The sequence below is a fragment of the Mustela nigripes genome, chromosome 14, assembly GCF_022355385.1.
Source record: "Mustela nigripes isolate SB6536 chromosome 14, MUSNIG.SB6536, whole genome shotgun sequence".
NCBI classification, from domain to species: domain Eukaryota; kingdom Metazoa; phylum Chordata; class Mammalia; order Carnivora; family Mustelidae; genus Mustela; species Mustela nigripes.
This window is the reverse complement of record NC_081570.1, coordinates 37,814,454-37,833,844: the sequence shown is the minus strand read 5'-3', so window position 1 is coordinate 37,833,844 and position 19,391 is coordinate 37,814,454. Positions and strand designations below refer to the sequence as shown.

The 19,391-nt window shown below is 35.1% G+C and overlaps 1 protein-coding gene across 5 annotated transcripts in view; it reads left to right on the top strand.

The window, feature by feature from the left end:
- The window catches only part of SPATA6 (spermatogenesis associated 6), a 137,258-nt gene that overhangs the window by 3,587 nt on the left and 114,280 nt on the right, over window positions 1-19,391 (top strand). For 4 of the 5 annotated variants that reach the window (XM_059374666.1, XM_059374667.1, XM_059374665.1 and 1 more), the window contains exons 2-3: window positions 15,017-15,154; window positions 16,751-16,799. In XM_059374666.1, the coding sequence (XP_059230649.1) occupies window positions 15,017-15,154; window positions 16,751-16,799 (187 nt within the window). Of the gene's footprint in view, window positions 1-15,016; window positions 15,155-16,750; window positions 16,800-19,391 lie in introns of those variants that run through there. The other variant, XM_059374669.1, reaches the window with a different exon arrangement.

Here is a 19,391-nt window from a genome sequence, read left to right as displayed (position 1 = left end):
ATAGCAAGAACATAGTAAACATGAAAGGCTTTAGTGTATAACACAACATTTTGTGTTGCTCCACAGAGCCTTATGACTCCAGAGAAAATATATTGCTAGGAAGAAGGTGTGACTTTTCTCAGTGAATCTTTGGAGAAAGATATAATAGGCCAAGTTACTTGTTTTTCAAGAGCAGCAAAAGAATTACATCTCCTATCACTTACGTTTTTAATAGTTGATACATCTTATCTGAGATATGAAGTATTTTTGCTGTTTCTTCTCTCTTCTTTTTGTTAATAAGTCGTTCATTTTTCTTGAGATTATTTGGGAGAATGAAAAAAAAATCAGAAAGAGAATAATAAAGCCTAGTGCCTGGGCAGTGAAACCAGCCAATTTGCCTTATCTGAATAGTGTCAGTTTGAGGTTAGTTTAGATATATAATTCCTTGGTTTTCTTCTGTATACTCCCTTCACCTCTTTACCTCATCAAATTATTGATAACATTGGGGCAAACAAATCTGGGTCCTTTTTGATCCCTACTCATTTGAATATTTGTGATCCTTCTCCAGCTTTCCCTGGAGTGATTTGTCTCACAATTGTGCTACAGTTCCCTTTGCACACCTTCCTGACCCATTTTTCTTCTTCCCTTCCTAGAGGTGAGGCAATCAATGTCTTGAATTTGGAGTGTATTATTTTCATTCTGGTTTTGTACATTTCCTGTATATTTGTGCATGTCTGTGTGCTACTGGTATTATTGATTTGTTTTAAAACTTTATGCAAGTGGTATTTTACTCTATGTATCCCGTACCTGTTTTTTCCAGTTCAGTTACCAAAATTTGTCAGTGTTGATTCTTGCAGATCAAGTCCATTTCCTTATTGCTATATAATACTATTTATTTTTATAATAGTGATTAATTTATATTCTTTTTTGATAGACCTTTAAATGCCAGTGAAATTTATTGGGCTACCTTTTTTTTACCTTAGTGTTTAGGGCTCCTGCTGGTGTTGTCTAGTATTCTGCGACTTGAATGTCCTATTGAATGTGTAGGTGAAAACCTTCGTACAATTACTAGAGGTTAAGAATCTGTTTTATGTATAAACACAAAGTCTTTTTTTTTTTTTTTTTTTTGCAAGGTGGTATAAAATACATTGGATTTTCTAGGAATACAATTATAGTGTAATTTGAGGAAAGAGTATACTTTGCTTTGTTTGAAAATCTGCTAAGAGTTTACTTTTTTGGAAAATTGTGGCACCAGTGGCAGCACTGTTTGCGTTCGAGTTGCCAGTATGGGCACTTGTCATTCTGGTTTAGAAACTGTCCATTTTACATAGATTCCGTGTATAGGTTCAAATGCTGTATCTTCTAGCTTAGTCCTGCCATGGCATTTACATATAAAAATAGATCTTTTATTATCAATTATTTCTGGTTTTTTGTTTTGTTTTGTTTTTACTTAGGGCATTGGTTTAGTTTTTAGTCACATGTATAGTAAATTGCAAACTATCTGTTGTAAAGGAGGGACTACAGACCCAGTGCTCCAGGCACTAGATTTAGAAATGGAACTACTGAGGCTCAGGTGGTTGTGTTGATTTCATAGGGCTACTATAGTGAATTTCTACAAACTTGATGTCTTAAGACAACAGAAATTTATTTCCTCGTACTTCTGGAGGGCAGAAGTCCAAAATACAAGTTCGGCAGGGCAACACTCAGGAAAGCTCTGGAGGTGGGTAGGGGATGAAGGGCTGGGAGCTGAGGGGTACGGAGTAGAGGGGTGGGCGGGGTGGGATTGGGATTCTTCCTTGTTCTTTCAGTTTCTGATGGCTCCGGGCATTTCTTGGTTTGTGGCTACATAACTTTAGTCTAATCCAAGAGGTTTCATTTTCTGTGAATAGCCAGTTTATATTCTTTGCCTTTAGGAATTCTAGTGTTTTTTGTTTGTTTGTTTGTTTGCTTGTTTTTGTTTTTCTTCTTGTTGACTATTTCTTAGCTACTAACCTATCAGTTATATGTAATATAAATTTCAACGATCTAGTTGAACTTTATTTTTTCACTTTGTTTTTGCTGTTTTCGCAAATACATTTTTCTTTCTTTTCTTTCTCACTGGGGAACAAATCAATGCTACTGATTTAAGTTAACTCTATAGAACTCTATATGCAGCAGGTATACTCACAAATCTGAAGTGTGTAATCACCACCTGGATCAATAATTAGAATATCAGCACCCCACATTGCACTCTTGTGCTCCATCCCTCCCAGCCACTCCTTTTGTGCCTTCCTCTCCCAAAGGTAACAGCTATCAGGACTTCTATCACAATATAATTTGAATTCTTGAAATCTTTTTCTCCACAGTATGAACTTTTTAATGTCTAGTTTTTAGTGAGAATTCAGCCCTGTCATCTTGTAAAACAATAGTTCTTAATCATTCTGTTGTTTTTTTCTCCCTAGCTTTATTGAGCTATAATTGACGCATAATATTGTATAAATTCGAGGTGTACAACAAGTTTATTTGTCCCTACTGTTGTAGGGACACCTGTGTGACTCAGTCACTTAAGTGTCTGCCTTCGGCTCAGGTCGTGATCCCAGGATTCTGGGATGGAGTTCTGTGTCAGCCTCCTTGCTCAGCGGGAAGCCTGCTTCTCGCTCTGCCTTCACTGCCCCTGCTTGTGCGCGGACTCTCTCTCTCTCTGACAAACAAATAAATAAAATCTTAAAAAAAAAAAAAAAGATGTGTTTGATACATTTATAAATTGCAGAATGATCACTGCTATAGGATTAGCTAATTAGCTACTACTTCCATCCTGTCACATAGTTATCATTTATTTTTTGTGGTGAGGACGTTTAAGATCTATTCTCTTGGCAATATCAAGTATATAAGACTGTACTCGCTATAATTACCATGTTGTACATCAGACCCCCAGACTTGTCAGTCTTACAACTAGAAGATTGTATCCTTTGACTAATAATTATCTCCCCATTTTCCCTATGTCTCCCAACCCCTAGTAACCACCACTCTACTCTGCTTCTCTGAGTTTATCTTTCTTAGATTCAGTATATATGTGGTGTCATACAATATTTGACTTTCTCTGACTTCATTCGCATAGCATAATGCATTCGAGGCCCATCCAGTTTGTCTCAAATCAAAGAAGGATTTCCTGCTTCCTCATGGCTATAGATTATATATGTATAATCTCACATCTTCTCACATCTTTATGCATTCAGGGACAGTTGGGCACTTAGGTCGTTTTCCATATCTTGGCTATCGTAATACTTCAATGAACATCAGAGTACAGACATCTCTATGAGATCCTTTTTAAAATTCCTTTGGCTATATACCCAGCAGTGGGATTGCTGGATCATATGGTAGTTCAAGTTCTAATTTTTTGAGGAGCTTCCATACTGTTTTCCACAGTTGCTGGACTCAGTTTACATTACCATCAGTAGTGCAGTAGGGTTCCCTTTCCTCTACACCCTTGCCAACACTTAGGATTTCTTGTTTTTTTGATAATAGCCATTATAAAATTTGTGAGGTGATACCTCACTGCGGTTTTGATTTGCATTTCTCTGATGACAGTATGTTGACTATATTTTCACGTACCTGGTAGCCATCTTTATGCCATTCCTGGAAAACTGCCTATTCAGTTCCTTTGTATCCATTCTACTGTTGATGGACATTTTCCCAGTTTGGGGATATTAAAAATTGTATTCCTATGAATATTCTTGTTTTTTTTTTAAGATTTTATTTATTTTGCAGAGAGAGGGAGAGCACAAGCAGGGGGAGCAGCAGGCAGAAGGAAAGGAAGAAGCAGGCTCCCGGCTGAGCAGGGAGCCAGACGTGGGCCTCAATCCCAGGACTCTGGGATCATGACCTGAGTCAAAGGCAGATGCTTAATCAACTGAGCCACCCAGGCGCCGTCCCCCCTCCATGAATATTCTTATATGTCTTTTCACACATTTTGAATTCAGCACATTGCTGAAATCTCACATTAGTTCCAGTCATTATTTGGATTTTCTATGTGGAAAATTATGTTGTTTATGGATAAAGACAGTTTGACTTTTCCTGATCAATGTTTTGTTTTGTTTTGTTTTCTTTCCTTTATTGTATGTCCTTGAGTAGAATTTCTGGTGTAAAGTTAAACAGTAGGAATAATAGTAGATATACTTGTCTCTTTATTTTTATTTTAAGTTGTGCTTCTGAGGTTTTACCAGCATTATATTGAATCTTAACGAATCTGCTGACAGTGGATTATTTTTTGACTTAAAAAAAAAAAAGCCGTGACAATTTCATATAATTCAGCCTAATGTAATATTGGCTCTAAGATTTTCACTTACTGAATTAAGAAAGTTCCCTTCTATTCTTCATTTTGGAAACATCCTGAGGCATTGAATTATACTGAATGCTTTTATTATGTAATATTGTTCCCATAGTCTTTGAAAGGACACATTTTGCGATGTTGCACTCTTTATATTCCTATGGTAAATTCTTTTTGTTAGAATGCATTATTTTTTATGTATTTGGATTGGCTTTTTTGCCTTTTTTTTTTTTTTTTTTTTGGTTAAGGATTTTATTTAACTGTCAGAGAGAAAGAAAGAGAGCATGCAAGCATGGGAAGCAGGAGACAGAAGTAGGCTCACTGCTGAGCAAGGAGCCAGGCTCAGGACTCGACTCTGGGATCATGACCTGAGCTAAAGGCAGACACTTAACCCACTGAGCTACCCAGGGTCCCTTGTTTTTTTAATTCTTAAAACATTTATTTTAAGATATTTTAGACATACAAAAAATTATAAAGAGCAACATAATGAGCACCCATGTGCCTACCTATCAGCTTAGGAAGTAAAACATTTTGGATGAAGGTGAAGCCTCCTGTATATCTCTCTAATAGAATCCTTTCTCCCTTCTGCCCTTTGGCTACTCACTAATCTGAATTTTGTTTTATCATTTCTCTGCATTTCTTTTTTTTTTTTTTTAATTTTTTAAATTTATTTATTTATTTTCAGAAAAACAGTATTCCTTATTTTTTCATTTCTTAATATTTTTCTTATATTACTGTCTGTCTTTAGGGCACTTGATTTGCTTCCAAGTGATGCTTAACTGACATCCCAAAAGGATTGATAATATTGTTTTAAAATTATTTGGTTCTAAATATTTTTATCATTTTTATTGTGATTTCTACTTTAGCTTATGAACTATTTAGGATTTAGTTTTATTTTCAAGATGCATAGGATTTATATATGTGTATATACTCCCCTGTCCCATACTATACTTACCTACACATATACAAACATACTATCTTTTTTATTGTGGTGTTTTAATTTAATTGCATGGGGGTATTGAATGACATCTGCATGATACTATTTCCATTGAGATTTCTCTTGTGTCCTAATACTTATCCAATTATTGTGAATGTTCTCTATTTACTTGAAAATTACATATAACTTCATTTTTTGGATGTAGGTCTCTACAACCATTATCAAATGGAGTTTATTTTCTCCAAAATATCTTTAATTCCATATTAATCTTTTTGTCTGCCTGATCTACTAGGTTGTAATGGAGATATATTAAAATTTTCACTGTGTTTATGTATTTCACTTTATTCTTGATGTAATCTAGTGCACTATGATCTGTAGAACTGGATTCATTTCTACTTACTCTGCTTTGTACTGGGTGTGTACTTTCCCTTTGGAAATTTGTGGGTTTCTTCAGTTCTAGGTAAATTCTTAGCTATTATGTCTTTGAATTTCATTTTTTCCCCTCCTGTTTTCTTTTTTCCTCTGACACTATTAGACATATATTGGAACTTTTATCTATTCTCCACATTTCTTAAGTGCTTTTTTTGTTGTAATTTTTACTTTTATATCTTGTTCTAGGGAATTCTTCAGGATTATATTATTAAATTATTAAGTTAAATTTTAAAAATCTCCTGTATTGAGGGGTGTCTGGGTGACTCAGTTGGTTAAGAGTCCCAACTCTTGATTTCAGCTCTGGTCATGATCTCAGGGTCATGAGATCAAGCCTTGCATAAGACTCTGCACTGAGTATAGAATCTGCTTGAGATTCTCTCTCTCACAGCCCCTCGCCCCTGCTCCTGTGTGTGCACATGCTCTCTCTTTCTCAAAAACAAACAAACAAACAAACAAAACACCCAGGGACACTTACCTGGCTCAGTTGGTTAAGAATCTGCTTTTGGCCCAGGTCATGATTCCAGGGTCCTGGGATGGAGCCCCACATTGGACTCCCTGCTCAGTGTGGAGCCTACTTCTTCCTCTTCCTCTGCTCGTCCCCCACTGCTCACTTTGTCTCCTGCTTTCTCTTTCTCAAATAAATAAATAAAATCTTAAAAAAAAACAAAACCCAAAACTCCTATATTGAGATTTTTAATTTCACTGACTACATATTCAAGGATTCTCATATAGTCTGTCTTCATATTTATTAATTTATCAATTTTTAATTTGTAATTTTTTTAAAGTAAACTTTACCCCCAATGTAGGGCTTGAACTCACACCCTGAGATCAGTAGAGTCATGCTCTACTGACTGAGATAGCCAGCTGTCCCTAGTCTCTCTTTTTAAATGACTGCCAAGTATTTTCCTTCTCTGTTTTAATTTTATAGTTTTGGGTTTTTTTTTTTTTTTCTTAATTCCTCCCCTCCCCCAGATGAAAAATCCTAACTACTTATTTTAAAATTGTTTTCAGATTGTATAAATTAATTTTCATTTGAACTGAAATTATCTCTGGATTGTCAACTCCATTGGGTTTTTTTAGCTCTTGGAATTGCACTGAAATTATAGACCAGTTTTGGGAGAATTGATATTTTAACAATATTGAGTCTTTCAGTCCATGAACCTGGTGTATTTTTACATCTATCTGGACCTTCAGTTTCTTTCAGAAGTGTTTATTGTTTTCAGTAGACATGACTCACACGTAATCTGTTTAAATGTATTTGTAAGTACTACATACTTCAGGTTTTAATGCTATTGTAAATGGTATTTAAATTTTTTTTCATTTTATAAGTGTTATTGCTGGTATAGAGAAATAGCATTGATTTTTTGCATATTGAATTTATATCCTGTGACATCAGACCCTTTCCTTATTTCTAGTAGCATTTTTGTACAGTGTAGACTACAATTAGATTGTCTACAAATATTCAGTTTTATTTCTTTTCAATCTGTATATATTCCCTTTTCTTGTCCTTTGTACTGGCCAGGACCTTTATAATAGTACATTGTTGAATACAAGTGTTGAGCATGGACATACTGACCTTTTTTGGCTGATATTGGGGAAGCATCCAGTCTTTCAGCACTATGTATGATATCAAATTCAGGCTTTTTCATAGATATTCTTTATCAGTTGAAGAATTTTCTGCAGTCCTCTGTTAGAGCTTTTATCATGAATGGAGCTTACATGTGTCAAATGCCTTTTCTGCAGAGAAAGAATTAAAGGGAACTTCTAAGATTTAATGCTATAATACACCTTTTAGAAGTGATTTAATTATATCTAACACATTTCTATATATATTGTCTTTTCATTTTCATGCAGTCCAAGATATTTTTAAATTTGTTTTGTATTTTTTCTCTGACTCATATGCGTGATTTAGGAATACAGTGTTTAATTTCCAAATATTTAGGGTTTTTTCAGGTATTTTCCTGTTATTTATTTCTATTTAATTTAATGGGGCTAGAGAATATCGTCTGCATGATTTCAGTCCTTTTATGTTTGTTCAGAGTTCTATGGCTCACAGTATCATCTTTCTTGATAAATGTTTTCCTGTGCACTTAGAAAAAAAAGTATATCCTTCTGCTGTTGGATGGAGTATTACATAAATGTCAATTAGGTCAAATTATTTGAATGTTGTTGTTCACATTTTCCATACTCTTAGTGATTTTTTGATTGCTTATTTTATCAGTTACTAAGAGGAAAGTAATGAAATTCAGTTTGTTTTCATGTACTTTGATAGTATCTTATTAATTGGTTATACATTTAATTTTCTTATATCTTCTTGATTTTTGAAATTTGAAACTTGAAATTTGACAAATCAAATTTTTAATCAATATGAAAGGCTTCACTTTAACTTGGGTAATCTTTCTCTTTCTGAAGTCTACTCTGTATCAGATTAAGACAATCCCCTAGCTTTCTTACGATATTCATATATTCATATGATACACCCTCTATCATTTTGCTTTTATCCTGAATCTTTAATTTAAAAAAAATTAAGATATAATTCACATATATAAAATATACCCATTTAAAGTGTACAGTTCAGTTAATTTTTATATATTCATGAAGTTGTGAAACAATCACCACTGATTCCAGAGCATTTTCATCACCCTATAAAGAAATCCCATACCAGGGGTGCCTGGGTGGCTCAGTGGGTTAAAGCCTCTGCCTTCTGCTCAGGTCATGATCCCCAGAGTCCTGGGATTGAGCCCTGTATCAGGCTCTCTGCTTAGCAGAGAGCTTGCTTCCTCCTCTCTCTCTGCCTGCCTCTGTGCCTACTTGTGATCTCTGTCTGTCAAATAAATAAATAAAAAATATTAAAAAAAAAAAAGAAAAAGAAAAAGAAAAGAAATCCCATACCTGTTAGCTGCCTTTCCTCCTCCCTCTTCCCGAGACCCTGGCTACCACTAATTGGATTTCTAGGTCTATGGATTTGCCTATTCTGGACATTTATATAAATGAAATCATATAATATGTGGCCTTTTGTGGTCTGGCTTCTTTCACTTAGCATGTTTGTAAGATTTATTCATGTAGCATCTGTTGGTACTTTATTTTTCTTTATGGTCAGATAATATTCCATTGTATGGATATACCACATTTTGCTAATCCATTCTTCAGTTGGTGGACATTTGGATTGTATCTGTTTTTTGGCTATTACGAATAATGCTGCTTGTATGTATTAATACTCTTGCTTGTATGTATAATACTCTTGTATGAATTTTGGGGTTGCTGTATGTTTTCAGCATTCTCAGGTATATACCTAGGAATTGCTGAATCTTACAGTAACTATTTAGTTTTTTTGATGAACTGCCAAACTTTTTTCTACAGTGACTATGCCATTAATATGTTTCCAGTAGCAAAGTGTGAGGGTTCCCATTTTTTGGGATACTCCCCAACACTTGTTTTTGTCCATCTTCTTAATTATCCTAAGATCCTAGTGGATGTGAAGAGGTATCTCATTATGGTTTTGATTTATATTTCCCTAATGACTAGTGATTTTGAACATTTTCATGAATTTATTGGTCATTTACTTATCTTCCTTGAAGAAATAGCTATCTTTTTTTGCTTCATGGGTTCTGGAACTCTGTTAAGTGCACATATATTTTCTTAAAATGTATGTCATATGTGTTTTTAATTGTTGTGTCATTATAAAATGTCCTTTGTTTCTAGTCAATTTTTGTTTTAATGTCTATTTTGTCTGATATGAGTATAACTACTGCAGCTCTTTTTTGGTTACTGCTTGCATAGTTAATTTTTTCCATGCTTTTACTGTCAACCCATTTGTGTCTTTGGAGCTGAAGTGTGTCTCTTATAGACAACATATAGTGGGATTATAGTTTTTATCCATTTTATGAAGCTCTGCCTTTGCTTGGAGTAGTTGGTCAGTTTACCTTTCATGTAATCACAGACAAGGTAGAATTTGCCTCTTTCATTTTTCTATTTATTTTCTGCATGTGATGTCTTTTTTTGTTTCTCTGTTTCTGCATTAGTGCCTTTTGTGTTAACTGTTTTCTAGTGTACCATTTAATGCCTTTGTTTCTATTACTATATTTTTTAGTTATTTTCTTAGTGGTGGTCGTCCTGGGGTTCACAGTTAACATCTTAGTTTATAACAATCTAGTATAGATTAATACCAAATTTAATTTGAATAGCACACAAAACTTTTGCTTCTATTTACTTCCATTCCCTCTCTTCTTAATGATTTTATTTTCATGCAAATACATCTTTATACACATAAGCCTCATCAACACAGTTTGATAATTGCTGCTTTATGTAATTTTATTTGAAATAATGATGGAGAAATAAGAGAAAAAAAATTATACTGTCGTTATATTTATTTGTGTTTTTTTTTCTTTTTTTTCATGTGGTTGGGAGTTGTCTAGTGTTCTTACATTTCAACTGAAGGATTCTCTTTAATATATCTTGTAGGGAAGTTGTGCTAATGATCTGTTCTGTTCATCCAAGAATATCTTAATTTTCCTTCCTTTTTGAAGAGAATTTTTTGTTGAAATTGAATTCTTATTTGAAAAAGTTGAAGTACAATATGCAAATATTATGAAATTCCTTTAGCACTTTGAATAAGTCATCCCACTTCCTTCTAGCTTCATGTTTCTGAAGCAAAATCAGCTGTTAAACCTATTGAGGAATTTTTTGTACTTGCTGAATCACTTCCTCTTGTATGGCATTAAAGATTCTCTCTTCATCTTTGTCTTTTGAAAGTTTGATTATGATGGATGTGGTTTGGAATTCTTTAAGGTTGTTGGGTGTGTATATTACAATTCTTTAAATTATGTAAGTTTTTGTCCATTATTTCTTTGAATATTCTTTCTGGCCATTTCTCCTCTTATTCTGGGGCTCCTATTACATCTATGTTGTTGCGCTTAATGGTATCCCACAGATCTCTGAGAATCTATTCATTTTTCTTTTTCTTCCTGTTCTTTAGGATGATAATCTCAGTTGATATATTTTCAGGTTCACTTATTCTTTCTTCTGCTAGCTTCTCTAGTGAATTTTTTTTTCATTTCTGTCATGTACTTTTCAACTCGAATTTCTATTTGGTTCTTTTAAAAAATGATTTCTGCTTATTGATATTCCTTCTTTGATGAGACATTGTTGCCATACTTTATTTTAGATATTTAGGCAAGGTTTCCTTTAGTTCTTTGTACATATTTATAATAGGTGATTTAAAGTCTTTGTACATATTTATAATAGGTGATTTAAAGTCTCTTTAGTAAAGCCAACTTCTGGGCTTCCTCAGAGGTAGTTTCTATTGACTGCTTCTCCCCTGTGTATGGATCATACTCTTGTTTCTTTGTATATAATATTTTTTGTTGAAAATTAAACATTTTAAATAATATAACATGGAACTCTGTAAATCAAACTCCCCCCTATTACTCAGGGTTCATTGTTTGCTATTGCTTTTTTTTTGTTTGTTTAGTTACTCTCCTGAGTTAAAGTCTGTATTCTTTGTCAGACCACCAGAGTCTCTTCTTGGTTAACTTAATGACTTGCTAATGACTGGATTTATATATCCTTTAAATGTCTTCAACCAGTAAGTCTCCCAGTCTTTGCTAAGGATCTCTGTGTGCTTGTTGGGCATGTTTTCTGAGCCCTACAGGGAGTTTACAACTCTGGCTTTGCCTTCATTTCCAACTATCCCAAAGCCTCAAGGTCAGTGAGAGGTGAGAGATTAGGGTTTCACCAGGTCATTTCTGGGCACATGCACAGCCCTGAACATGTGCATGATCTAAATTGCCAAGAATATATTTTCCTTTCAAAGACAGTACCCTACCCAGCCCTCACACGCCCATATACATGATTTTCCAGCTTTACCTTTTAAGCATTTTGATCAGGTTATGTTTTGCCTCTCTTGTGATCACTGCCTCAGGCATCTGTGGTGTTAAACAATTGCTACTGATTGTATTTGACAATTGCCCTGAGGAGAAAGGCTCTTTATATGAGTGAACTCCAGTTCAAGTCAAATAGAATCCCTGTGAATGAGGGCTTCCAGGGTACTGTCAGACAGATCAAATAATGACAGTTTCCTAGGGATGGAGCTTTTGGGTAGCACTAAACCTGTTCTCCTCCAGTGTCTGTGGGACTGCTGGTTTTCATGGCTACTATAATTCTAAGGATTTTGGTTTTCAAGGCTTCAGAAGACCTGAGTAGAGGAGATTGGGAGTAGAATACATTAACATACCACAATATCACTGTTTTAACCAAAGTTCAGCTATTTTTCTCCAATAAATGCTCTTCAGATTGTTGCACATCTCTGGTTAGTTTTTAGAGCTGTAAAATGTTCATTTTGACAGTTGTTGGTAGTATTCCCTTTTGCTTTTATAGAGGGGCTGATTTTTAGAGGCATTTGATCTACCATTCTGAAAGTACCGTTTCATTTTTTTAAATACTTTTTAAATTTTTTAATAAACATATGATGTATTTTTATCCCCAGGGGTACAGGTCTATGAATTGCCAGCTTTACACACTTCACAGCACTCACCACAGCACACCCCCCACAATGTATATAACCCCACCACCCTCTCTCCCCACCCCCCTCCCCCCAGCAACTTTCAGTTTGTTTTGTGAGATTAAGAGTCTCCTATGGTTTGTCTCCCTCTCTATCCCATCTTGTTTCATTTATTCTTTTTCTACCCCCGAAATCCTCCACGTTGCATCTCCACTTCCTCATATCAGGGAGATCATATGATAGTTGTCTTTCTCTGATTGACTTATTTTGCTAAGCATAATACCCTCCAGTTCTATCCATGTTGTCACAAATGGCAAGATTTCATTTCTTTTGATGGCTGCATAGTATTCCATTGTATATATATATACCACATCTTCTTTATCCATTCATCTCTTGATGGACATTAGGTTCTTTTCATTGTTTGGCAATTGTGGACATTGCTGCTATAAACATTCGGGTGCACGTGTCCCTTCGGATCACTACGTTTGTATCTTTAGGGTAAATACTCAGTAGTGCAATTGCTGGGTCATAGGGTAGCTCTATTTTCAACTTTTTGAGGAACCTTTGTGCTGTTTTCCAGAGTGAAAGTACCTTTTCTATGTCTGTCTTTATCTTTAAAGGAATTTTCTTTGAAGACCACATATTATGTCTTGCCTTTTTATCTAATCTGAACAATTTCTATTTAATTAGAATGCTTAGAATATTTGTATTCATGTAATTATACATGTGGTTGTTTTATTTTCTATTTGTCCCATCTGATTTTCTTTACCCATCCTCCTTCCCTGATTTCTTTTTGGAAAGGTGCTCAGAGTTCTATTAAAGCATGGCAGAATTTGTAGAATTGTGGATGAGAAAAACTCATGCTTTCTTGCATATATTACACATTGGAAAGAGAGTCAGTAGTTTCTAGTAGGGTAATTAGAACAGCTGTGCTACTTCATAGAAATAGAATATAAGTGACAAATTTGAACCAAGGATGTAATTTTAAATTTTTTACCAGCTACATTTTTAAAAGTTAAAAGAAGTAGATAAATTAGTTTTAATAATAATTTTATTTAGATTAATATATTCAAGGCCTTAGTTATTAATGAGATATTTTATGCTGATTTTATAATGAGTCTTCAAAATCTTTTTGAATACAAGTCTTCAAAATCTTCAAAATCTTTTATTTTACACTCAGTATTTATCTAAATTTTGGACTAGCCACAACTATAGGCATAAGTGGCTTTGAGATACCACATTGAGTACTGTGGAGTTAGAGGGATTCTAACAGATTTGATTTTAATGAGGCATAGTAAGAAATGAAGGTGATGGGGAACATGAAATTTGCTGAGGACATGGATTTTAATAGATTTTAATGATCAGTGGGGGAATATATTAGGACAGAAGTTGAAAACAGTAAGAGGGAGATGGAGTCAAAATATCTGGCACAGAAAATAATCTTAGCTGCTATGTACAAAGAGACATGAAGTCTTAGTAATTTATTCAGTTCAGGAATGTGTTGAGATGACAAATGATAATAATTTTCAGTCTAACAATAGCTATAGCTAGTATTAGTTGAATGCTCTGTTAGGCACTTTTCTAAGCACTTTTGAATGTTTTGTATTCATTCATTTACTGTGTCATTTTAAATAAGTGTATCATCTATACTTTTGGGGGGCTCTGTTGTTATCATATATAAAAAATATGAAGCTGTACTTGATAATCTCTAAGCTTTTCCTAAATACCAAAGTCTATGGTTTTGGATATATTGATGAGGAAAATAAAGTTTCTGTCCTCAGCAATTAATTTAAAAAGGTGAGATGTATCCACTAAATTAAAATGTGTGGAGACAATAACTGGGCCTTAAGAGAACTACAAAATGTTATGAGAATCTAAAATGTATTTACTTGAGTATAGTAGATTCGTGGTATATGTTTGGATTAGATGGAAATGAATAATGATAGCTGGTGAGTCAAGAGAAGTTTTGTGTAGGAGATGCAGTTGATTGATTGATTGATGTAAGCCTTGGGAAGTAGTGAGTGTAAATGAGGAGGAGGAGATGGAATGGAGTGTTGAATAATCATCCAGATAATGGGAGAATGTAATGTGTGTATTCAGAGGATAATAAAAAATACTTTGTATTATTGGGGAGCCATTGAGAAATATTACTATGTGGGTAAGTTGGATTCGAATCTTAGAGAGCCTTTAATATCCTACTAAGTGTGTGGTTGATCACTGCCAATGAAATATGGCAGGGACTGGGGAGACTGTGCCATGTAGTTTTTAGAAACCTTATATTTTGTGCCTATACTTTCTGTCAATGATGAGGCTAATTAATGCAATTTCATATTTAAAAATTTTCATTGGGCTAGAAACTTATAATCCACTGGCTTTGAAACTTTGTCATATTGCTTTGATGAGGGTGTATATGGGCTGCTATTTAGAATGGTACAGGTCAGATTTGTGCTTTTTATTGCTAGTTTTTGTGTGTCCTCTAGGATAGTGCTGTGTTTCTGCTGAGTCTTAATCCTTTGTGATTAAATGATGCTGAGTAAGTTTATGTCAGCATTCAGCATAAAGTGGGTGCCTAAGGCTGACTGTTTAAAACTGTTAGTGTCTGTCCCAAGAGCCAGTACACAGAGCTTCAAATGTGGCACAAAAAACCAAATGGAAAATCATAGATTTCTCAGAGGGATGGAAGTTATAAAGGCATTTCATTTAACTCTGCAAACATGAGGATCTCTCTCTCCTTTTTTTATTTGAGCTTAATTTTATTAGCTTAGCAGACTAGTGGTTTTATGTAATGCTTTGTAAATTATTTTAGTAGGATAGTTCAGGGGATTCGTAAAGCAGTTACATCTCTCTATCTAATTTCATTCAGGTAACTTGTCCAGGAGTGGTGCTGAAAGACAAGGAGGACATCTATCTTAGCATCTGTGTGTTTGGCCAATACAAAAAGACACAATGTGTCCCAGCCAATTTTCCACTGGTCTTCAATGCCAGAATGGTGTTTGAAAAGGTGAGTTCAAATATCAGATCAAATATTTACACATAATCAGAGTACTTCCGAATTTTTAATGAAAACCCAGAACACAAATTATTGTTGCTGACTATATACTTTTGTTTATTCAAAAGGAGATTTGTAATTTAAATCTGAAAATAAATATTCATTATTTATGCATTGAATCAGTTGCCTCTTTTTTTAGGATGGATCAGTTTATTTCTAAAATTGTGTTAGTGGGCTTTATTTAAAATAGAGCACCTGAGTATTAAATAATTTTTATAAAAAAGAGAGAGGAGACATTAATAGGTATTTACAATGGTAAATGTGAATAGGTATTTACAATTTACAATGGCTATCTTGTGGTACTTCATTCTATGAGTTTCTTTTCTATTTTTCCCTGAAACTGCTGCTTCTGGTTATTACTAATCACATTCCTCACTTTTTTATTTCCTTCTTTCCTTCCTTCCTTCCTTCCTTTTCCTTTTCTTCGGCAAGGAGTTACCCATGTCTCCCTCTGCTTCATGCACTGTTCTATAGGTACTGGGTAAACAAGACAAACAGCCTCCTCTCTCAGAGCTTTCATTGTAATATGAGAAACAGAAAATAATCAAGTAAACACAGGAATAATGCAATTTTAGATAGTGGTAAGTGTCATGAAAGAAGTAAAGGGGGGCACCCGGGTGGCTCAGTGGTTAAGCCGCTGCCTTCGGCTGAGGTCATGATCTCAGGGTTGAGTCCGGCATCGGGCTCTCTGCTCAGCAGGGAGCCTGCTTCCTCCTCTCTCTCTCTCTGCCTGCCTCTATGCCTACTTGTGATCTCTATCTGACAAATAAATAAATAAATAAAATCTTTTAAAAAAAATTCTCTTCCCCACTGTTTAAAAAAAAAAAAAAGTAAAGGGAAGGCAGGGGGACAGGGAGGGGCTGAGTGATTAGGGGGATTATCTAATTTAAAGGATAGAGAAGGCAGTAACATTTAAGCTGAACCTGAATTATGAGACAGTTATCAGTTATTCAAAGGTCTAGGGGAAAAGTATTCAAAGCAGAGGAATAGCAAATATAGAGGCATCTTGTTGGCAATAAGTTTGATGAGTTGCAGGAGCACGAAGAAGGCCAGTATGACCATGGAAACAAGCAGGGGAGGAACTGGAGGTGAAGATCAAGCACGGATGAAGTTAGAGAGGGTGCGTCGGCTAGCCATAATATGTAATTGTCAAATCCTCCATAGTGATCATGGGAAGCAGAGATGAAGTGACAGTCTTCAATAATGTCAAAAGTTTCTTTGGGGGGCACCTGGGTGGCTCAGTGGGTTAAGCCGCTGCCTTCGGCTCAGGTCATGATCTCAGGGTCCTGGGATCGAGTCCCGCATCGGGCTCTCTGCTCAGCAGGGAGCCTGCTTCCCTCTCTCTCTCTCTGCCTGCCTCTCCGTCTACTTGTGATTTCTCTCTCTGTCAAATAAATAAATAAAATCTTAAAAAAAAAAAAAGTTTCTTTGGTTGGGAAAGGAGTATTTGGGGAATGAGAGGGAAAACACAGAGAGTGTTGTTTTATGTGTATATTCCTCTCACTTCCTCCTCTCCACCTTGCCTCCCTCCCTGCTCTCCCTCTGTAGGTGTTCCCTGAAGCAGTTGACCCTGGAGATGTGGTTGCACAGCTTGAATGTAAGTCTTTAACTTTTAATTCCTGATTCTAGGACATTTTAGAATTATGCTTCTTAATCTTGGGTCAGGTAAAAGTTAAAAAGAGTCTACTAAGAATTTTAAAAATCTTGAGTTGATAATTTAAAACAATTTTTTTTTAAGATTTTATTTATTTATTTGCCAGAGAGAGAGAGCAAGCAAGCACAGGCAGGCAGAGTGGCAGCAGAGGCAGAGGGAGAAGCAGGCTCCCCGCCGAGCAAGGAGCCCAATGTGGGATTCGATCCCAGGATGCTGGGATCATGACCTGAACCAAAGGCAGCCGCTTAACCAACTGAGCCACCCAGGCGTCCCTTATTTTAAAACAATTTTTAAAAACATTTTTCAGAATAAGAATATACCTGGAAATAATAAAATATACATGTGTTGTACAGAGGCTGAGAGTTTTTGCTTTTTCTATATTAGGTCTGTGGGTATCAAAAAGACTTACTTGAACCTTATATTGATTTAGATGATATGAAGTGTTTTTGATGTAAAGATAGAGATCCATGTTGGGTGGGGCTTTGCCCTGCAAACAAGCATATGTCTTTAACCCCAGTGTATTACAAATTAATAGAGTAAATAATAGAATATTGAAGTAATGGCAGCTTAAAATTATATATGATTTGCATTTTTTATTGCATCTAATATGTTGGTAAATTATTTGAAGTGACATTTTCAAGACTGTGAGTAATAGTAAATTCCTCAAAGTACTAGGAATCAACTATAAAAAGATACAATTATTTTTGAGGGCAGCAATGCAAAGCTGTATATATATTTGGGAATAAGTTACTCAAGCTCAGGGTATGAAATGAAAAGCTCTGTTATCTATTCTTGTGATTAGAGAGGGATCTGAGATCACCGGTTTGGTCTAATAAATATCTGTGGTTCAAAACATCAACAATAATGGGCATCATCAATGTCACCTGTTCTTCCCCCCTGCACCCCACTGGGATTCCAGCCTTGTAGAAACATGGAACCCAGCACCTTGCTGGAATCTGGGCATATGGGGAGAAATAGGCCAGCTTACTGTCTTATCTTTGTGAATTATACAGTTTAATGATTCGTCTCCAGAGAACTCTTTATGGCCAGCGTCAATACCTTATTTATTTTTTTGTAGTTGTTCTAGTGCTTGATATTCTATCTTTCACTGTGGTGGATTAGGTAAGCAGCAGTTTGGTGTTAGTAGGTAAATGCCTTTTCTAAAATTAACATTAAATAAACGTTAATATTTCTTGTACATCTTCAGTAACTGGGAAATTGTTTTGTGTATCTTAGAAAATATGAATTCTGATATCTAAATATCTAAATATTATCTAATATCTAGTATTATCTCATCTAAATATGAGATAATTATTTCATTCTGAAATTCTTTTTTTCAAAACACAATTCTTTTTTTACTATTTGTGTTTTTTTAAAAGATTGATTTATTTATTTGAGAGAGAGAAAGAGAAGGAGAGTGGGAGAGTGGGAGCAGGGGAAGGACAGAGGGAGAGAATATTCAAGTAGGCTCTTACTGAGCTCAGGGCCCCATACAGGGCCCAGTCTCACAGACCATGAGATCAGGACCTGGACCAAAACCAAGAGTTGAATGCTTAACTGACTGAACTACACAGGTACCCCTTTTTTTCTATTTGATTTGAAATTTGGGGACTATAATAAGAGTACTTAGTGGTTATTATTGTGGTTATTATTATTTGGAAACGTTCTTGCCTTGCTTTTTCTGATTTAGTTTTTCTCTTAGGTCTCTTCCCATCTTACTGATTCTACTTTTTGGTATCTTTCTCAAACTCCTCTTTCTCTGCTCTGTCTTTAAATATTACTATTCCACTGGCTTTACTTCTCCGGTCTCTTTTTATGTATTTTCTATTTTTCTTCTTGTATTCTGCTCTCCAAAGACTAGGCTTCATGTATTCTCCATCTTCTGAAGACTTACATGTCAGTCCTTATCTTTGACCTCTCTTGTGAGCTATGGCTCCCCTTTTTCTTTTACTTTTTTTCTCTTAAGTTTATAGTCTTTCATTGTCCACTAACCTTATTAATATGAAAAATTAAAAACATACTAAGAGTGGTGAGAATGGGACAATGAAGTCCAATATACCTATTGTCCAGTTTCAACAATTTTCAACACATTATCAGTTTTATTACATGTGTACTCTGCCACTTAAAGTAATTGTGGTTATCTTTAAAAGCACATCTTTACATCATTTTACCACAGGTATTCTAGCTACACATACACGCATACCACTATGCTGGTATCATGCAAGGAAATTAATTATTTCTTAATAATATCAAATATGTAGTCATTATGAAGATTTCCCCACTTGTCACCAAAACATCTTTTTACAGTTGGTTTGCTAAAATCAGAATCCAATCAAGGTATAGTTCATACTCTATGTATCAGTGTTTACCTCTTAAATCTTTTTCTCTGTATTTGTGCCCCTCACTTTTTTTTTTTTAAGATTTTATTTTTAAGTAATCTGCATAGCCATCGTGGGGCTCAAACCTACAACCCCAACGTCAAGAGTCACACGCTCCACCGACTGAGCCAGCCAGGCACCCCTTTACTGCTGTGGA